This window comes from Diceros bicornis, chromosome 13 (genome assembly GCF_020826845.1).
Source record: "Diceros bicornis minor isolate mBicDic1 chromosome 13, mDicBic1.mat.cur, whole genome shotgun sequence".
Lineage (NCBI taxonomy): Eukaryota > Metazoa > Chordata > Mammalia > Perissodactyla > Rhinocerotidae > Diceros > Diceros bicornis.
In genome coordinates this window covers 36,256,752-36,274,599 of record NC_080752.1, presented here as the reverse complement: position 1 = coordinate 36,274,599, position 17,848 = coordinate 36,256,752, and the positions used below count along the sequence as shown (strand labels likewise).

The 17,848-nt window shown below is 43.4% G+C and overlaps 1 protein-coding gene across 8 annotated transcripts in view; it reads left to right on the top strand.

Annotated features, from left to right (window-relative positions):
• UBR4 (ubiquitin protein ligase E3 component n-recognin 4) overlaps positions 1 to 17,848 on the top strand; it is a 134,229-nt gene that overhangs the window by 51,939 nt on the left and 64,442 nt on the right. Inside the window, exons 47-61 of one of the 8 annotated variants that reach the window (XM_058553050.1) lie at positions 452 to 615; positions 1,049 to 1,265; positions 2,125 to 2,341; positions 4,280 to 4,343; positions 4,779 to 4,913; positions 5,903 to 6,077; positions 6,781 to 6,864; positions 6,957 to 7,094; positions 7,982 to 8,103; positions 8,754 to 8,865; positions 10,629 to 10,759; positions 10,880 to 11,057; positions 11,520 to 11,624; positions 13,159 to 13,314; positions 14,159 to 14,333. In XM_058553050.1, coding sequence (XP_058409033.1) covers positions 452 to 615; positions 1,049 to 1,265; positions 2,125 to 2,341; positions 4,280 to 4,343; positions 4,779 to 4,913; positions 5,903 to 6,077; positions 6,781 to 6,864; positions 6,957 to 7,094; positions 7,982 to 8,103; positions 8,754 to 8,865; positions 10,629 to 10,759; positions 10,880 to 11,057; positions 11,520 to 11,624; positions 13,159 to 13,314; positions 14,159 to 14,333 — 2,173 coding nt within the window. Of the gene's footprint in view, positions 1 to 451; positions 616 to 1,048; positions 1,266 to 2,124; positions 2,342 to 4,279; positions 4,344 to 4,778; positions 4,914 to 5,902; positions 6,078 to 6,780; positions 6,865 to 6,953; positions 7,095 to 7,981; positions 8,104 to 8,753; positions 8,866 to 10,628; positions 10,760 to 10,879; positions 11,058 to 11,519; positions 11,625 to 13,158; positions 13,315 to 14,158; positions 14,334 to 17,848 lie in introns of all 8 variants that reach the window. The other 7 variants (XM_058553052.1, XM_058553054.1, XM_058553053.1 and 4 more) reach the window with 7 other exon arrangements.

Below are 17,848 nucleotides of genomic sequence, written 5' to 3'. Positions count from 1 at the left end.
TAGACATATGTGCTAGCTAATTTCCGAAAAGCAGAGTCAGTGTTCCTCAGGGCACCAATGTTCTTTGCGACTTTTAGAGACATGTAGTACAAATGGCAAGCATCCGTTGGCTCTCCAGTTCAGGTCAGCAGTGCCCAGTAAAGAATTATCTCTTAGACCTTATTCGAAGCTATGAGAGAGCCTATTGTTATTAACTATACCCCACACCAACATCAGAATTCTTTGGCCTGCTAGGTCTTGTTGTGATTAGGGATAATGGCTGTTGGACAGCTAACCGCCTGTAGGCATCAGTATGATGCAAAGATTATAATCCAGAGTTTGCCTAGAAAGATTAGTGTGTGTGTGAGTGTGGGCTCAGTCTGGGAGGGGTCTTCACCTGTGGGGTGGGGACAGAGGTGGTAGAGACTATACTTACCCATGCTTTCTGGCAATCTGGTGCTGCTCTCCACAGCAACCCGCACCTCTAGCCAAGTGACCTTCCCTATTGACTTCTTTGAACACAACCAGCAGCTGACAGATGTGGAGTTTGGTGGTAATGACCTCCTGCAGGTCTACAATGCACAACAGATAAAGCACCGGCTGAATTCCACTGGCATGTACGTGGCCAACACCAAGGTGAGGACTGGGCTGGGTTCAGTCCCTGGGTAGAAGAACTCATACACAGTGTGGTTCAAGAACACATCTCCTTTCAGAATATAAGTATAAAGTACGTACTCATAGTCACTAACCCTGATTCTAGTTAAGTGGTCCCTGGAATAGATGAATATTTTCACTTTTATGCAGAAAGACTTCTAACGTTACCAGCAGGGTTACTGTGCAGAGGGCAGCAGGAGGTGGTTAATACTGGGGAGAAAGAAGCCTGAAATTGAGGAGAGTCTACCCCCTGCCTCTATTCCCATCCTTGGAAGTAAGGAAGACATTACGGGGGAGTTGACAGGATAAAGGTCTTGTCTAGGATCCCACACTGAGTCGCTGTCCGAGGAAGGGTTATAGGTGTGCAGGGAAGAGCTTGTAATCATTTTCTGACGTGTGCCTTTGCTCCCTACAGCCCGGTGGTTTCACCATTGAGATTACTAACAACAACAGCACTATGGTGATGACAGGCATGCGGATCCAGATCGGGACCCAGGCAATTGAACGGGCCCCATCTTATATTGAGATCTTTGGCAGAACCATGCAGCTTAACCTGAGTCGCTCACGCTGGTTTGACTTCCCCTTCACCAGAGAAGAAGCGCTGCAGGCTGACAAGAAACTGAACCTCTTCAGTGAGTCACTGGCCCCTGGCACTGACTGTGTCCTCATTAGGACTGCTGACTTGGGGACCCCTTCTCTGTGGCTCTCCAGTATTCTGGAACCCTCTACTCGACCGATATTTCTGTGTTCTTTGCCATCATGCCGCTCTGAGCTTCATTTGAGATGTAAAGGAGGCAAGATGACAGGAAAGGGATACACTGGAGAATGGGAGGGGTAAAGTTAGGGTAAACCTCTGCTTCAGTGCTCACTTCTGTAGGGTTGTGTCAGCCTTGCTAGTGGGGCTGCCTGTGTGTTTAGGCAGAGAGGCACCAAGATGAGCATGTGAAATCTCAAGCCTTTCTTAAAGCACAGATGAGGGGCTCAGGTCACACGTCACTGAGAGGTGTTTAGCAGTGCCTTGTCTTGCCATGCCACTGAAAACTTTAAACCCTCAGTACAAATCCTTGAGCCTTCCGTACGGCTGGCATCTTTCTCTACCATTCACTGGCCCCCTGTCTGATACTCCTTCTCCTAGAAATAGTTGCTGTTAGTATGAATGACTATGGTCTGTGCTTTGAACAAAGGGAGTGCTTAGAGATCCCTGCGGGTGAGGGGGCCGGAGGTAGCACAAGAAGATTCCTGCAGTGATGTTTAGGGACTCTTCTGAGTAGGGGACTTCCTAGGCTTTTGGTCGATGGAACTGTTTCTACATGTACGCAGCATCTATATGTGATTAAAGTGCTGCTAAAGTCTCAGGAGATAAAGTTCCTCTGACTGTAAAATCGATGTGATTTGCTACTTTGCCCAAACTAGTCAGGTCTTTGCTTTGGAAGTGGTGGTGTTAGCCATTTAGAGAATGTGCATCCTAAAGGTTTCTCTTGCTTATTGCAGTCGGGGCCTCAGTGGATCCAGCAGGTGTCACTATGATCGATGCTGTAAAAATTTATGGCAAGACTAAGGAGCAGTTTGGCTGGCCTGATGAGCCCCCAGAAGAATTCCCTTCTGCCTCCGTCAGCAACATCTGTCCTTCAAACCTGAACCAGAGCAATGGCACTGGAGACAGTGACTCAGCTGCCCCTACGACCACCAGTGGAACTGTCCTGGAGAGGTACCAACACTGGCAGGGGTTGGCTTCAGTTCTCACCATTTTTCACTTTCCCTGCAGAACCTGTGTCTTCAGAGAGTCAGCCTCTAATAACTGTCCCAAGTCTAGCCTGTGATTTTCAAGTTTTCACACAACTCCCCACACTCGGTGTCTCCTTAGTGTGCTGACAAAGCCTGAAAGCGAGCTCAGAGCCATCTGACTCCAGTCTCTGCCCGGGGGCTTCTGTGCCTTCTCTTAACATTTAGGTACCCTTTGGAGTAGCCAGAGGCTGCTGACTAGAAGATGCTTTAGCCATATTATAGCTTAGAATCCAGTCTGGCTGAAATTATAGGGAAAAATCTTCCCTTTCATTCTGATTTCATCGTCTTCTCATCTTTCTCTGCAGCAGCTACTTATGTGGTAACAACAGTGCTGGCAAGAGGCTGTCTGCTGCATCTTGTAGCAGAGTTCAGAGCCTCCCGCGGCTCCCTCCAGTGGCCTTCTTAAGCATTGCGCTTGGCTTTGTGCTAGGTAGCTGCTGGTTTGCCATGGTAGATGAAGTAACTCGTGATGTAAGATGTTGCGTTTCTTACATTGAAGTCATAAGAATAGCCTGGCTTGGAATCACTGCCTCCCACCCGCAGCCTTCCCCCTTCCCTTTTCTCTCTCTCTCTCTCTTTTTTCCCCTACCTTATTCTCATATTGTTTGCTTAGGATGTGTTTCCAGGTTTCTCTGAGCTTCACATTTTTTTCCTTTTTTTTTTCTTTGCTTCTCCCCCAAGTTCTGAAACTGAGTCCTTAACCAAGCTGGACCGGTTAGTATGCCCTCTCTCTTTTCTCTGCACGAGTGAGTGTGTGTCAGAGAGCAGTGTAACCAATGGTGTGGCTTTGCGTTGATTCTGCTTCTGTGGAAGAGTCCTGCTTCTTTCTGTTGTGGTCATTGCATGGCTGCAGAGCTATCCTGTGTAAAAGTGGAGTATGCAGAGGGTTGTGTGTGTGCGCTTGATGTTGGCTGCTTCAGACTCTCTTAGTTTTCTCTTCCTTACCCCATTCCTCTCTGCCCCCTCTCTGCCGTGGATGAGAAGGGGATGGGGGCGGTGGGACAATGGAAATGTCCTCCCATCTGATGAGCCACCGGAGAGCCTGTTCTGTCCAACGTGGTTTTAGGCCTCAGGTCCCTCTTCCCTTGCTCTTTGTTGCCTTCCTCTCCCCCTCGACCTTTTTCTTTCCAGCTGCCTTCTCGATACTTTTCACTCTCTGTCCAGGGCTTCAGCCATCAGGATGTTGGTCTTTTTACGATACCACATTAAACTCACAGGCGTGAGCCCTGGGGGGCATGTTACTTGTACCCTTCAACGGTTGGGTTTCCTCTTCCTTCCCTAAGAGAAAATTGCTCTGTTTTCTAAGGGTGCTTTGTAGTACCCTTTGAATGTTGGCAGTTCGCATGCTCCTGAAAATACAGTTTGTTCTCTTCCCCGTACTTAGGGACTCAGAGGAAGTGCCTTTGTGCATTTTCTTGGAGGTGTAAGTAAAATATAACCCCCCAGTGTAATAAGACGGCTTTCACCTCGCCTGTCGCGTATCCCTGTGCCTATGGAACTGTGGGCAACTGAGCTTTGGGTCCCTTTGCATCAAGGCTGTGAAGCCATCTCAGTGTCCCTGCCACAGGCAGCTGAAGGAAGCATGTTCATCCTCTTTGAGGAAGAAAAGCCCTGTCGTTGAGTTATGGATTACGAACATGGCCTCAGGTTGATCTCCAAGCAGGAGCCAGGTTTCTTCTGGCCCATAACACGAGGAAACGATATGCATGGTGCCTGTGGCAGGTCTTATTGTGCTTTGATTTTGTATTTGGCATTCAGTAGCTGTCCCCAAGGTCCTCATGACTGTAGTTTGCACAGGCTAATGCACAGGGTGGAGAGAAAGGTTCTTGTTGTACTCAAGCCAGCTTTTCTGTCTCTCTAGGCTGGTTGTAAGTTCTTTAGAAGCCCTGGAAAGCTGCTTTGCTGTTGGCCCAATCATTGAAAAGGCAAGTTACTTTTTCAAAGTACGTGGGAGCTTTCTGAAGAGACAGGAGGTCAGTGAAGTCGTGAGAGGTCCTGAGGTCTCACAGCTAAAGAACATTTACAGCATAATCTTGATTTGCAAAGGAGCGCCAGAGAAGTCTTCAGCTGAAGGCCTCATGTCCTACTTTTGGGGGAGCCACAGTACGAGTGTTTCATAGAGTCGGATGAGCGCTGGTAAAGGAGCGCTGTTCTGGGAGCCATGAGCCGGGAGTCAACTTCTGCTCCTGTGTTGTGGGAGGATTATAATTTCTGAAATTTTTTGTTTTGCCCTTGCAGTCCATGGAGCGTGACCTATCCCTGGTGGCTTAGAAGGGAGGAAGGGGGTGGGCAGAGTGTAGACAGTTGGTTCTGCATGGCTTTGGCAGGGTTAGTGATAACCCTGCTGTCTTCTGCATCAGGAGAGAAACAAGAATGCAGCTCAGGAGCTGGCCACTTTGCTGCTGTCCCTGCCAGCACCTGCCAGTGTCCAGCAGCAGTCCAAGAGCCTTCTGGCCAGCCTGCACACCAGCCGCTCAGCCTATCACAGCCACAAGGTAATCGTTCCCTCTCTGGGATGCCTTCTAGACGTGGGAGTTGTGGTGCTGACAGGGAGTCAAATCAGTTGGCTTTTCATATGTAAAGCAGGGGCCTGGTGAGGTCAGGTGGGGAAAGGACAGCACTGAGATTCCACCCACAGTCTCAGGTTTCTCCTGAGAAATTAATGAGCTCACTCACATCTGAGGACAAGCTGACTAATGGGCCCCTGGTTTGCATTTATTTTTTCTGTCACTCTAATAGGATCAGCAAGTTTGAGAAAGAGGGGAAGGACATTTGAGTGTGGGTGGCTTCTGTGGAAGAGAGTGAGGGGAGGGGGCTCGCTCCTGAGATCAGAACTGCTGACGTCTTCACTCCGTCAGCTGTGGCACAGCCCTAAGTCAGGGGTACTTGCTTATGAGGACATAGTTGGATGGCTGTTGGAGGACCGAGGGGCAAATCTGGTGAGAGAGAGTCTCACCTATAAAAGTAAGTGGCCAAAGGCAATAAGTTAGGCCACTTTCTGTAGGTGGAGAAGATGACAGTGCAGATCCATGAGGAAGAGTCCAGCAGCCCAGATGACTTGGTTAGCTTTTGTGCCCCCAACCCAGAGAATTAAAAAGTGTAGGTATAACCTGCTGAACCTCTCAAGGAGGCAATTGTGGAAACATGACCTTTGGGTGACATGAACTTGCAAAGAAGTGACTCTTCTACTGTAGGAAGCAGATCTTGGATGTTGCAGTTCTGGAGGATTTGGTGGTTTCTAGTTTTTCTCTCATACTTTGATACTGATTTCGTGGCTTCTGGTTTTTCTGTGCCTTTAATATTTTATGTATTAAGGAGTTTACCTGTACTGGGTTGCCTTGAAGATTTGTTTCGGATAGTCAGTAATTAAGCTGTTCTCTTGAGAGGAGGTGGTCATCTTGATGATCTGCCAGCTCTCCTCCTCTCTTTGCTTTAGTACCCAGCCCTTGCTTTTGGTTCATCCTCTGTGATCCTTTTGTTATAGGATCAAGCCTTGTTGAGCAAAGCTGTGCAGTGTCTCAACACATCCAGCAAAGAAGGCAAGGATTTGGACCCTGAGGTCTTCCAGAGGCTGGTGATCACAGCTCGCTCTATTGCCATCATGCGCCCTAACAACCTTGTCCACTTTACGGAGTCAAAGCTGCCCCAGATGGAAACAGGTGAACTTGGCCTGTGTGGCCGTGGTCCTGAAATCTGCTTGATATACCTTCTCACTCTCTCATCCTCTTTTTCTTCTCACTGCCCTCTGACTGACTTCATGCTCTGAGACAGGAATTTTACTCTCTTGTCTTTTATACCTTGTAGGGCTTTTGACATTAGGATTGTACCTTTTTAAGTAAATACTCTTTCCAGTGCTTGCCCCTTGGATTGTTCTTGTATTTGTTTGGTGCTCTGGACATCAGATATAATCTGTCTCTGAAGTTACTACCTCATATGATCTTCAGGGTCAGATTAAGCTTGGGCTCTGGTTGCTTTAAAGTAATGGGGTCATATCTTTTGCTTTCATGCTGTTCTTTTGCTATTATTTTATGAATATGTGTAGGGGCCTTTGTCAGTGCTCAATTCTGTTTTCCTCCTCTCTCCTCATGTTGGCTGGGTACCAAACTTGTTTTGTCTTTGTCAAATATGGTTTAGTGGTGCCTCTATAATTCTTTTATTTACATGCTCCCATATGCTGTCATCATCCTGTTCCTCCTTCTAGTATTATAATCCAGGAATCATTCTAGAAAATCTCAGATGTTCCCCTAGTGTTTAGAAGTTGAACAGTTGGACCTGAAATCTCTAAAATCTGCTATAAAGATCCTGAATGCTCCCCCTTCTACTTAATTCTAACATACGTTTTCTGTGATATTCCTTTCCCAGACTGTTTTTTTCCTAGATGTGCCTGCTGGAGTCTAGGGATAGTTGGCATATTGATTGGGGCCCCACTTGAAACTCCCTCCCCAGGCAAGCTTCCTTGACCTGAGTTAACCTTAAAACAAATTAAATTCCATCTCAGATTTACCGTCGTTAATAATTTTTCTTCTCCTGCTTAGAAGGAGTGGATGAGGGGAGAGAACCTCAGAAGCAGTTGGAAGGAGAGTGCTGTAGTTTCATCACACAGCTGGTGAACCATTTCTGGAAACTCCATGCATCCAAACCCAAGAATGCCTTCTTGGCACCCGCCTGCCTACCAGGTATCGTGTTAAAAGGGATGCTTGAATCTTAATAGATAGCGAAGCCTGATAGGTTGTCTGAACAGATCAAACCCCTAGCCTTTAGCCTTCAGCGTCCATTTCTTCCAGGATTAATAGTTAGGAAATAGAAGTCTCTGAGATCAATGCATTGTTCCTGATACAGGAATTTAGCAGTGTGGCAGAGAAGTGAGATTTTCTTCTGTCTCTTCATGTCGGGTTGAATATTTCACATAAAGAGACACTTGTGTGTGTGTCCTTGGTGGGGTTTATACTTGTTTTAAAAAAATCTTTGAAAGCTTGATTCAAAGCCAATTCAAAAGGTAAAAGTTAAGTATCAGCCTTGAGAATTACTTTATTTTTAAGCTACCACTGCCTTTGGTATCTAACTTCACACACTATCCAAAGTTTAGGTGGAAGAGTGAGGATCTGAATAGCAATCTAGAAAAGTAGAACCACCCCTGGTGCTCCTTTGTGTTTGGAGGTGGCTTGGACAGTAAACCTGAAAGGCACGTCAAGGTCATGTTTATCGTTACCTAGGTTTGGGGATACTAGGGAACATTAGAATCTGCTCACCTCTTCACACTTCTCTGCCTTGTCTCTTGATATCCATAAAGAGTAGACAACTACTCCTTTCTGTGATGCAAGATATCTTGAAAGCCTGTTGGGGACAGTTTGGGAGATTGGGAGACTGTTAATAAAACAAATCACAAATGATGCTGACAGCCTACATTCTGTGGGTGTGTTTTATTTGTTTGTTTATTTTGCTCTGTGTGTGCTTGTCACTTTTTTGGTTAGCATGACCTTTATGCAGGGATAAGAATTTGTACTTTTGTCTTAAGCTCTCAAGAAGTTAGGATTTTTTTCCACCATATTTTTTTCCCCTCTAGGCCTAACTCATATTGAAGCTACCGTCAATGCTCTGGTAGACATTATCCATGGCTACTGTACATGTGAGCTGGACTGTATTAATACAGCATCCAAGATCTACATGCAGATGCTATTGTGTCCTGTACGTATCATTACAACCCCAGGTATCCCTTGTCAGTCTGGGAATGTCGAGAAATTTTTTTTTATAAGTTTACTAACTCATTAAATAAACTTGAAGATAATGGGAATTAAGAGTTTTGAATATCAATAAAGGCTTTAAGATCTTACTCATTTCATGGAAAAGAAAGGTTTGAAAAGGGGATGGACTTTGTCTTTCTTGTTCAGTCTTGAATCCCCAGGGAACATACTGGTGGTTGCTACATAGTTAGTGCTAAGTAAGTATTAATTAAATCAGTATGTGAACATCGTCAAGATCTATTTTCATTGACTCTGTCACAGAAACTAAGTGTTAAAAGTTCTTATTTTAGCACAGAGCTAAGATGAGCCTGATTATAAGCCAAAACCCAGTTGTAGAGAGCCAAAGTGACTTCAGGAGCAAATGACCTGCCAGGCTATTACCAGGAACTGAGATACAAGAATGTAGTGAATGGGTCTTATGTATGCCAGGTCAGGAATGGGATTAATTGTTGAACTTGGTCAGCAGGGTTGCAGGTGAGAGTAGGTAGATCTTCCAGATTGATGTAAGTGATTGACCAAGAAAGGAAAGTGCTTTATAGACAGTTTCATGAATAATATAAAACCTAAGCATGACAGTTTCCTTTTCAACCTCAGGATCCTGCTGTGAGCTTCTCTTGTAAACAAGCTCTAATTCGAGTCCTAAGGCCCAGGAACAAGCGGAGACATGTGACATTGCCCTCCTCCCCTCGAAGCAACACTCCAATGGGTAATGTGAAGTCTGGGTTTAGGCTCTGTGCGTGTGGTGGGGACGGGGAGGAGGGAGGTGTAGCATTAGGGTGTGCTGCTCATGTTGACTAAGGTCCTGGAGACTTGTTTACATATTTCTTATTTTACCCCACCTTATCTCATAAAGAATTTCAGGTGGCATATAAAGATGCATACAGTAAGTGGAATGAAAATAAAGAAAATCAAGGCCATGGGAAAATAAAGGTGCAATAGTAAAACCAAGCCAAGGATACAAAAAATCCACATCACAAGGTCCTGCGCAGTTGTTAAGTGAAGATCTTACATTTGGCTGAAAGCTTCCTAAGAGCCATAGCAAAAATAAAATGAGAACAGTCAACAAAAATCACAGTGACTAAAGACAAGTCATTTTTCAGGGAAAATATACTTTTCCTGGCATAAAAGCTCTTTATTAAGGTCTCTCTTGTTGCCTAAGGGGTAGTATCCACAATGAGCTTACCGACAGTAAGTGACAGCAAATTTCACAAGAGATTTCCCTTGTGATACACTTGGACACAAGTCAAGGGCATAACATTTAACATCTTAGTAAAAGCAATTCTACAAAGTTATATACAATTCTACAAAGTTATTATATTATGTAACTCTCTGGTTACTTGGTTTGGCTCAGAAGTAAATTTCCAATGAAAAAAGTCACATACATAATTTAAAATTTTTTATTAGTCACATTATTAAGAGTAAAAAGAAATATGTGAAATACTAATTTAATCCAGTATATCAAAAATATTTCAACACGTAGTCAATATAAAAAATTATTAGTGAACTACTTTGCATTCTTTAAAAAAATTTTTTTGTTCTGTTTTAAAAATCTAGCATGTAGTATGCACACACTTCACCTCTGCATTTGGACTAGCCACATTTTAAGTGTGGCTAGTGACTACTGTATGGTACAGCATAGGTCTAGAGGAATGTATGCAGCTTCGTGACCTTCAGACAGTCTTCCTTGAATATCATTTATCTTATCTAAGCTTTTGATGAGCTAGGCAACAGTGTGTGCATCTTTTCTCTGGTGAGGAGCTCGAGTGCAGATAGTCTGTTTCCAGTTAAGGCCACATTCACATGCTTTCACAGCCCATCGAGTGGAAGGCGAGGTCTCCATCCTCTTTTGACAGTTAGCAGTCTGACCTGGACTTCTGCCTTGTTGAAAGAAAGACTGTCTCTTCGCACAGGAGCTGGCTTTGGCGGGGCCTGTGGTGATGAACTCAGCTTCCATTCGATGGTTTTACCTTTCAATTCTGGTTCTTCTCCTAATGATTATATAGTGTGAAAAACCTCACTGACCCAGTTGTTTTGGGAAGAAAATAGTAAAATAACACTCCAAGCTGCCATGACAGATAATTGATAAACATCTCGATTATATTATTTCCCTGTCTTGCCCAAAGTCTCCTGAGGGCTGGTGAGAGCTCGTGGGGCATACTGGTATTAGATTTCTCTGCTTTATGGAAATCCCTTTGGAATCCAAGGTTGTTTTTTTTTTTCCCCTTTATCAGCTGGAAAAATCTTTTCCTAAGGGGCGCAAGCTGTCCCTGCCAACCCCATCTTCCCAGGTCCGGCCAGGTCCAGGAAACAAGAGAATAAGGCCAGGCATAGCACCTGGAGTTCACGTCTTAAGCACAGGGGGCTAGCTGGTAGCTTGTCTTGGGTTTTTGTTTGCTACGTTGACTTATACCACATGCTGAGGGAGGAAAGAGCAAGCACCTTCGGGTGACTGGGGTTTCTTTGACTCAGGAGACAAGGATGATGATGACGATGATGACGCAGATGAGAAAATGCAGTCATCAGGGATCCCGAATGGTGGTCACATCCGTCAGGAAAGCCAGGAACAGAGTGAGGTGGACCATGGAGATTTTGAGATGGTGGTGAGTCTCTGGCAGTAGGAGAGGGAGGAGGAACCTCAGAACTCTCCTCTAGCTCTTCTTCAGTGGACTTCCAAAAGCTACCATTTACCATGGGACACTGACAGAGCTTTCTCTCTGCAGTCTGAGTCGATGGTCCTGGAGACAGCTGAAAATGTCAACAATGGCAACCCCTCTCCCCTGGAGGCCCTGCTGGCAGGTGCAGAGGGCTTCCCCCCCATGCTGGACATCCCGCCTGATGCAGACGACGAGACCATGGTTGAACTAGCCATTGCCCTGAGCCTGCAGCAGGACCAACAAGGTAGAAGGCAATTCCAGGAACACGGCAGCCCGTTGGCCTTGCACAGGAAAGACGGTTTGGAGGTTACTGATACCCAGCTGACTTAGCGTGTCCCCAGATTTGGGGAGAGGTTGATCTGGGTGAGAGCTGTTCAGAGATACAGGTGGAGAGTGAGAGATTGTGGTGGGATTTTCAGTCTCAGAGCCAATCTCATAGTTTCTGTTAGTTTGGTCTTTTGGATTATTTCCTCCTAAATCTGTTAGATTCCTCCAGCCTGTGTCCTGCCTGAGCTGAGGGAAGCCATCCACCATCTCTGTAACCAAACTTGGTGGGTGGACAGCACTGGCTGTTGATTAACTTTCTCTAGGCCAGAGGGGGTCACACGCTGGTGAGTTGAGACTCCTGAGGGCAGCAGGTGGCCAAAGTAGCATTGTGGATGGGATCTGGAGGGGATGTTGTGCTCACTCTCCACTTGTTTCCCAGGCAGCAGCAGCAGTGCCCTGGGCCTGCAGAGCCTGGGGCTGTCCGGCCAGGCACCCAGCTCTTCCTCTCTGGACGCAGGAACCCTCTCTGACACCACAGCATCAGGTAACTGTCCACAGCAAGGAGCACGGCTCAGGGCCCCAGGACCCTTGGGCCTCCTTTCCAGTGCTGTGAGAGTGTAATGGGCAGCTGCTTTGACAGGCCATTCTGGACTTCCTGCTTCTGCCTTTGCTTTAGAAATATGGGTATGGAAGGGATAGTGATGCAGCTTGGCAAAGGTGCTCATGGCTCTGCTTGCCTACACTTTGCATGCTGCCTGGCTTTAGCTAATTCCCCCAGGAAAGGCCAAGAGGCCAAAAGGCCTGCAGGTTGATCAGCTTTAGGGCTTAGATTACAGCTTTCAGGGTTCTTCACTAGAGTTCTAACATTTTAGACAGTATTAAAAGGGAGATAAGAAATATCACTCATACCCTTTAACTTTTTTATCTTCGTTCACAAATAAAAGCGAAGCTGCAGGAAACTGAGTTATGCTTCAGGTCAGTGTGGCTAACGGTCAGGGATCTGTGAGCTTGGGAGGTAGGGTTTTTGTGGACAATGCAAATGCGTATTAAGTCTTCAGACCTCGTTTTTGTCTTTGCTTTCAATCTCTTTCCTAATCTGATAAGAAAATAATACTTCCTGAGTAGAGAGTTGGACCAAATAGAGGAGGATGGCACACCTGAACAATCCACTGGAAAACCAACCCCTGAGCAATTTAAGGGTTGATTTAGCGTTTTTCAAACTGATGCTTTCCTGTGTTTCTTTGTTTGTTTGTTTGTTTTCTTTTGGGAGTTTTACCCTGGATAGATAAAAAAGGGAAAAATTGGCTGTCCCCTCTCACCTGCTGCCTTGGCGTGTTGCTTTTCTTAAGTCTCTTTAGTTGCTGTCATTTCAGGCTTGGAAGTTGCTGTCATGCTGTGCCAGTTGTGTTCCTACTGTGCTCTGTAGCTGTCTTGGCTTTCCTCCCCCATGTATCTCATCCAGCATTTTCCTCCTGTCTCAGCTCAGCCCTGATCCTGGATGCTGTGGCTGTCTCTGGGGAATTTCCTTGCTTTATTATTAGCATCTGATGAGGATGGTTAGGAGGTGCGAAATTTCCCAATGAGCTCCCCTCTGAACCACCTGATTAAAAAAAAAACCAAACAGGGTTGATTCAAGAGCTCATGATAAGTGATTTCCTAACGTAAACACAAATTCACTGATTATGAAATAAATCATTAAAATTCAGAGTCTATACTTTGATTGGTAATGGCTAGTTTCCAATCTCAGCAGGTGTCGGTAACACCTACACAATGGTGACCATGAAGCATTTTAGCTAGAAAACTGAGTCCCCTGTCACAGATTCTTACTGAATCTCTGCACTGTTCTATTTGCACTGTAACGTTACAGCGAAGGAAATGCCCAGTGAACTGGGTTTTCACTTCTGTCTAAGTACTGTTCGCAATGCACCCTGTTATAGTGTTTGTTCCTGTTAGTGATTAACCAGCAAAGCAAATCTTTCCCTTTCTTCTTTGATGACAGGACATATAGACTGCATTGTGTCCTCTGCACTATGTGGTTTGATGCTTTCGCCCCAAGGAGGGGTTTTTACCTGTAACAGCTCTCGTTACTCTCTCAGCTCCAGCCTCAGACGACGAGGGCAGCACAGCAGCGACTGATGGTTCCACCCTTCGGACCTCTCCTGCTGACCATGGTGGTAGTGTGGGCTCGGAGAGCGGGGGCAGTGCAGTGGACTCAGTGGCTGGCGAGCACAGTGGTAATGTGGCTAGGGGTCCTGATTTCCTTGGGCAGAGGGTGGGGACAAAATAGGAATTCCTGCCTGGGTCTTGGGATTGGTTTCAGCAAAGGGAAATTTTGAGGACTTGTTGAAAGCCTGTGGAATTCATTTGACCTCACCCCTGGAGTTTCAGATGTTCAGTGATAATAGCTTAAGCTCAGTGAGGTTAATATTGAAATGTTTTACAGGCAGCTTTTAATTATCTGTTAGTAGAAGAAAACAATGACATGCATAATCCCAAATCATGATTAATCTAAAACAATTATGGTACGACCTTGAAATCCATCACACTGTAGTTGTTGCTTCTTCTATTGAGGGAAGATCTTTGGGCAATCCTATTAATGATCTGATGTGTTAATGTAGCAGGGCATCTTCACAGTATACTAGCTAATAGGGTGGGGTTCTAGAATCAGGAAGCATTATAGCTATTTTGGTTTGATCTTATAAATTAGTCTCTGGTTAAAAATTGGATATGAAAATTTTCTGTGGAGGAGATTAAGAGTAGCTGATAATTTCTGGATTCTCAAATCAGTGTACGTTTCCTCTGGAGTATGAGATGGAAATTTATCAGCAGCTGAGATTAAGATTGTTTTTGTAAGTGGATCTTATGTTCTTTAGAAGGATGAATGGCTGCCCTGAGAGTCATTCATTTAGCATAGTGCTGTGAGACCAAAATCATGAATTCAATTCTTAGTTAGCTTCACACAGAAGAAAAAATGTCTGAAGCTATCACTCATCTTCTAACTATCACTGACTTCAGAATGTGTTGGATTCCATCATGCTTTGGTAGTTGATTTGTGCTTTTTAAACCATTTTCCTCTAGTATCTGGCAGGAGCAGTGCTTATGGCGATGCCACAGCGGAGGGGCATCCGGCTGGACCAGGAAGTGTCAGCTCAAGCACTGGTGCCATCAGCACCACCACTGGACACCAGGAAGGAGATGGCTCTGAGGGAGAAGGAGAAGGGGAAGGAGAAGGAGATGTCCACACTAGCAACAGGTCAGGACCTGGTCATTCCCAGTCAAGAGGTTTTCCTGTGGGAGAACATTGTAGGAGTAGGATGATGGATCAGTTGCAGGAGGTGGAGTGGTGGTAACAGTATGTTTCTTTTGAAATATAAAGGTAATAAACTCGTGAAACTCCCAGTTTAAAATCTTTGGAAGTATTCTAGATTTATGTTCTTTGTGCTAATTAGAATTGCATCAAATCAATTGGAGAGAGAACAAAAGTGGTTTTTCTCTGAAGGCCTCTCTATGTCCCTTAGTAACTATGAAGTGATTGTCATAAAAACATGTATCCTCCTTCTCAAGTTTTTCTTGTTTCAGCATTACCCATAAACTCGTTCTGTAGTGTTCTCTTTATAAATGACATTGTTCTAGGCTGAAAAGTGATAGTTATTAAGTTTATACTAGAAATAGCTCCTTGCTCAGCATGTTCATAAGGTAACAAATAAGACAGACCCATTTCTAGAAAAATATATGTTTGTGTCTAGAAATACCAGTGGTGGGGCGTTTGACAAATTGAAAGTAATCTGTAAAATCCTAATCCATCCCCCTCAGGAAATTCTGGTGGTGTTTTGGTAGTAGATTGGTACAGTGAATGTATTCTTAACTAAGAGATGACTAGAGAAATAGAAGAGGAGGAAGAAGAAAAACCCAAGAATATACTTGTGACAGAATGTTTGTTGAATTTGTTGAGGCCCGCAGTTATCACATGAGTGCAGAAATAACAAGTCAGTACTTGGAACAGAATGATTTCTATCAGAAGAAAAGGTCGCTGAAGCAGCCGGGCATCAGAGTGTCCCCTCTGTTCTGTGTATCTGGCCATCTCTGCTGAAACTCTTGCAGCTTCTCTTTGATGAAGATGACCTCTGTCTCTGATGATGTTTTGATGGAGTTTGTTTTTTAACTTCTTAACATAGAGGGGTTTTTTTTACTTAGTCTTTTTTTTTTTTCTTTTTTCTTAGTGTGATTTCTAGGTTAATTGCATGAATTCAGATAATATGGTCTTTGTGATTTCTGGTTCTTTGAAATTTATTTTTAAAAATATTTTTAATCTAGTCTACCTATGCTTTTTAATTGAATCAGTTAATTTCATTTATAATTGATGTTAATTACTGATGTATTTAAATCTATGCCTACCATTTACTTTGTGCTTATTTGTTGTGCCCATTTCTGTGTTTCTTTTTGTCTTCTTCATAGCCCTCCTTTGGATTGATTTGCTATTTTTTTATTCCTTTTTCTCCCTCATCCCTAACTCTACAAGTTTGGAGGTTATTCACTCTGTTTCTAATCTTTTAATAATTACACTGATCATTTCAACATGCATACTTATCCAAGACTAAAGTTAACTAATAGCTCTATCTTCTTTTTTTTATTTTTTATTTTATTTATGTTTTTTGTGAGGAAGATCAGCCCTGAGCTAACATCCACGCTAATCCTCCTCTTTTTGCTGAGGAAGACTGGCTCTGAGCTAACATCTATTGCCAATCCTCCTCCTTTTTTTTTTCCCCAAAGCCGCAGTAGATAGTTGTATGTCATAGTTGCATATCCTTCTAGTTGCTGTTTGTGGGACATGGCCTCAGCATGGCCAGAGAAGCGGCGTGTTGGTGCGCGCCCAGGATCCAAACCCGGGCTGCCAGTAGCGGAGCACGTGCGCTTAACTGCTAAGCCATGGGGCCGGCCCAGCTGTATCTTCTTTCTGAATAATATGAGGACCTTAGAAGACTTTACTCCTTCTTATCAATTTAAGCTATTATTTTTGTGTTCATTTTTTAAAAAATGTCTTTTCAAAGCTTTCAAGATATTTTTGCTGTTTTATATAGTTTCTGTGGTCAGTGTTTGTTTGAATTTACTCACGTTTACCACTTTCTGTGCCCAACATTTCTTTGTGCATCTCAGACCTTCCATCTAAGATCATTTTCTTTTTGAAGTATGTCATTTAGATTTTCCATTATTAGGGAGGTCCCCTGGTTACAAAATCTCAGATTTTGTTAGTCTGGAAATGTCTATTTAGCTCACATTTTATGGATATATTTTTGATGGGTATACAATTTTGTACTGGCAGCTTTTCTCCCCAAAGTTGAAAATGGTATCCATTGGTATTGCCAATAAGATGTCACCTGCTAGTGTAACTATTGCTCCTTTGAAAGTAATGTCCTTATTGCTGCTTCTAAGATCTTTATTTTTTAATTGTTTTTTATAGTTTTACTAGGATATATTTAGGATGGATTTGTTTATATTTGTTCAGCTTGAATGTGTGGGTTAATGTCTTTTATTAGTTCTAGAAAATTCTCATCCATTTATCTCATTGGATGTTGCTTCTGCCTCATTTTCTGTTATTTTTCTTTCTGGGACTCCACAGATGTTAGACTGTTATGTTCTCTTCTCCATGTCTCTTTGTTCTTTTTTTTAATTCCCCACACTTAATTATTTATGGTATCTTAAGATCTATTTGAGTAGCATCAGAAAATGTCAAATACATAGATATAAGTTTGAAAGATATATGACTTGCACATTAAAAACTGATTGAGAGAAATTAAAGATCTAAATAAATGAAGGAGTATATCATGTTTATGTATTGAAAGACTCATTATTGTAAAGATAATTGTCTTCAAATTGATAGATTCAGTATAATCCTAGTCAAAAATCTCAGCTGGTTTTATGTATGTGTCAAAATTGACAAGCTGATAGTAAAATTTATTTGGAAGAATAAGGGACTAAGAGCCAAGACAATATTGAAAAAAACCCGTAAAGATAGAGGATTTTACATGACTGTAGCTTATTATAAAGCTATGGTAAGTAAAACAGTGGGATATTGCTCTAAGGAAAAATAAATAGATTACTGGAACAGACTGGAGTTCAGAAACAGTTCCACACACATACACGGTCACCAGACTTATGACAAGGTGACTCTTCTGTACAGTGGAGGAAAGGGTGGTCTTTTCAACAAATGGCTGTGGGTCACTTGGAAATTAATATAGAATAAAATGAATCTTGACCTGATCTTATACCCAAAAATCAGTTGAACTATACATTTTAAATGCAAAAGATAGCACCTTATAGGTTTTAAAAGACAAAATATCTTCATACTGGGGTTGGCAAAGATTTCTTAAATAGGCCACAAAAATTGTTAACTAAAAGGAAAAAAAATGTATAAACTGGACTATATTCTTAGCAGCTTTTCTTTTTTCCCTCCCTTCCGCTCAGTGTCAAGATTTGAATGAGCTAATTTTTCTTGTAGGCCCCTGGGTGAGGAAAAAGTGGTGTGAGGGGAAGTGGTATATTTCTATTGACTTTTAAACTGAAGTTGTAGCCTTCTGTGGTTCTTCTCTGAGTCTTATAGAAGACTACCCACTTGGGGCAGATTCTGGGCATTTTTTCCTATTCCAGATGCCCTGTGACGTCCTAGCCACCAGATGCTTAAGTTGCTTTCAGAGCATCATGGCCTTAAGTTTTCAGATGCCGTAAAATCAGTCTCAGGGCTCTGCTCACCCCTCTGGATTTCTATCTTCA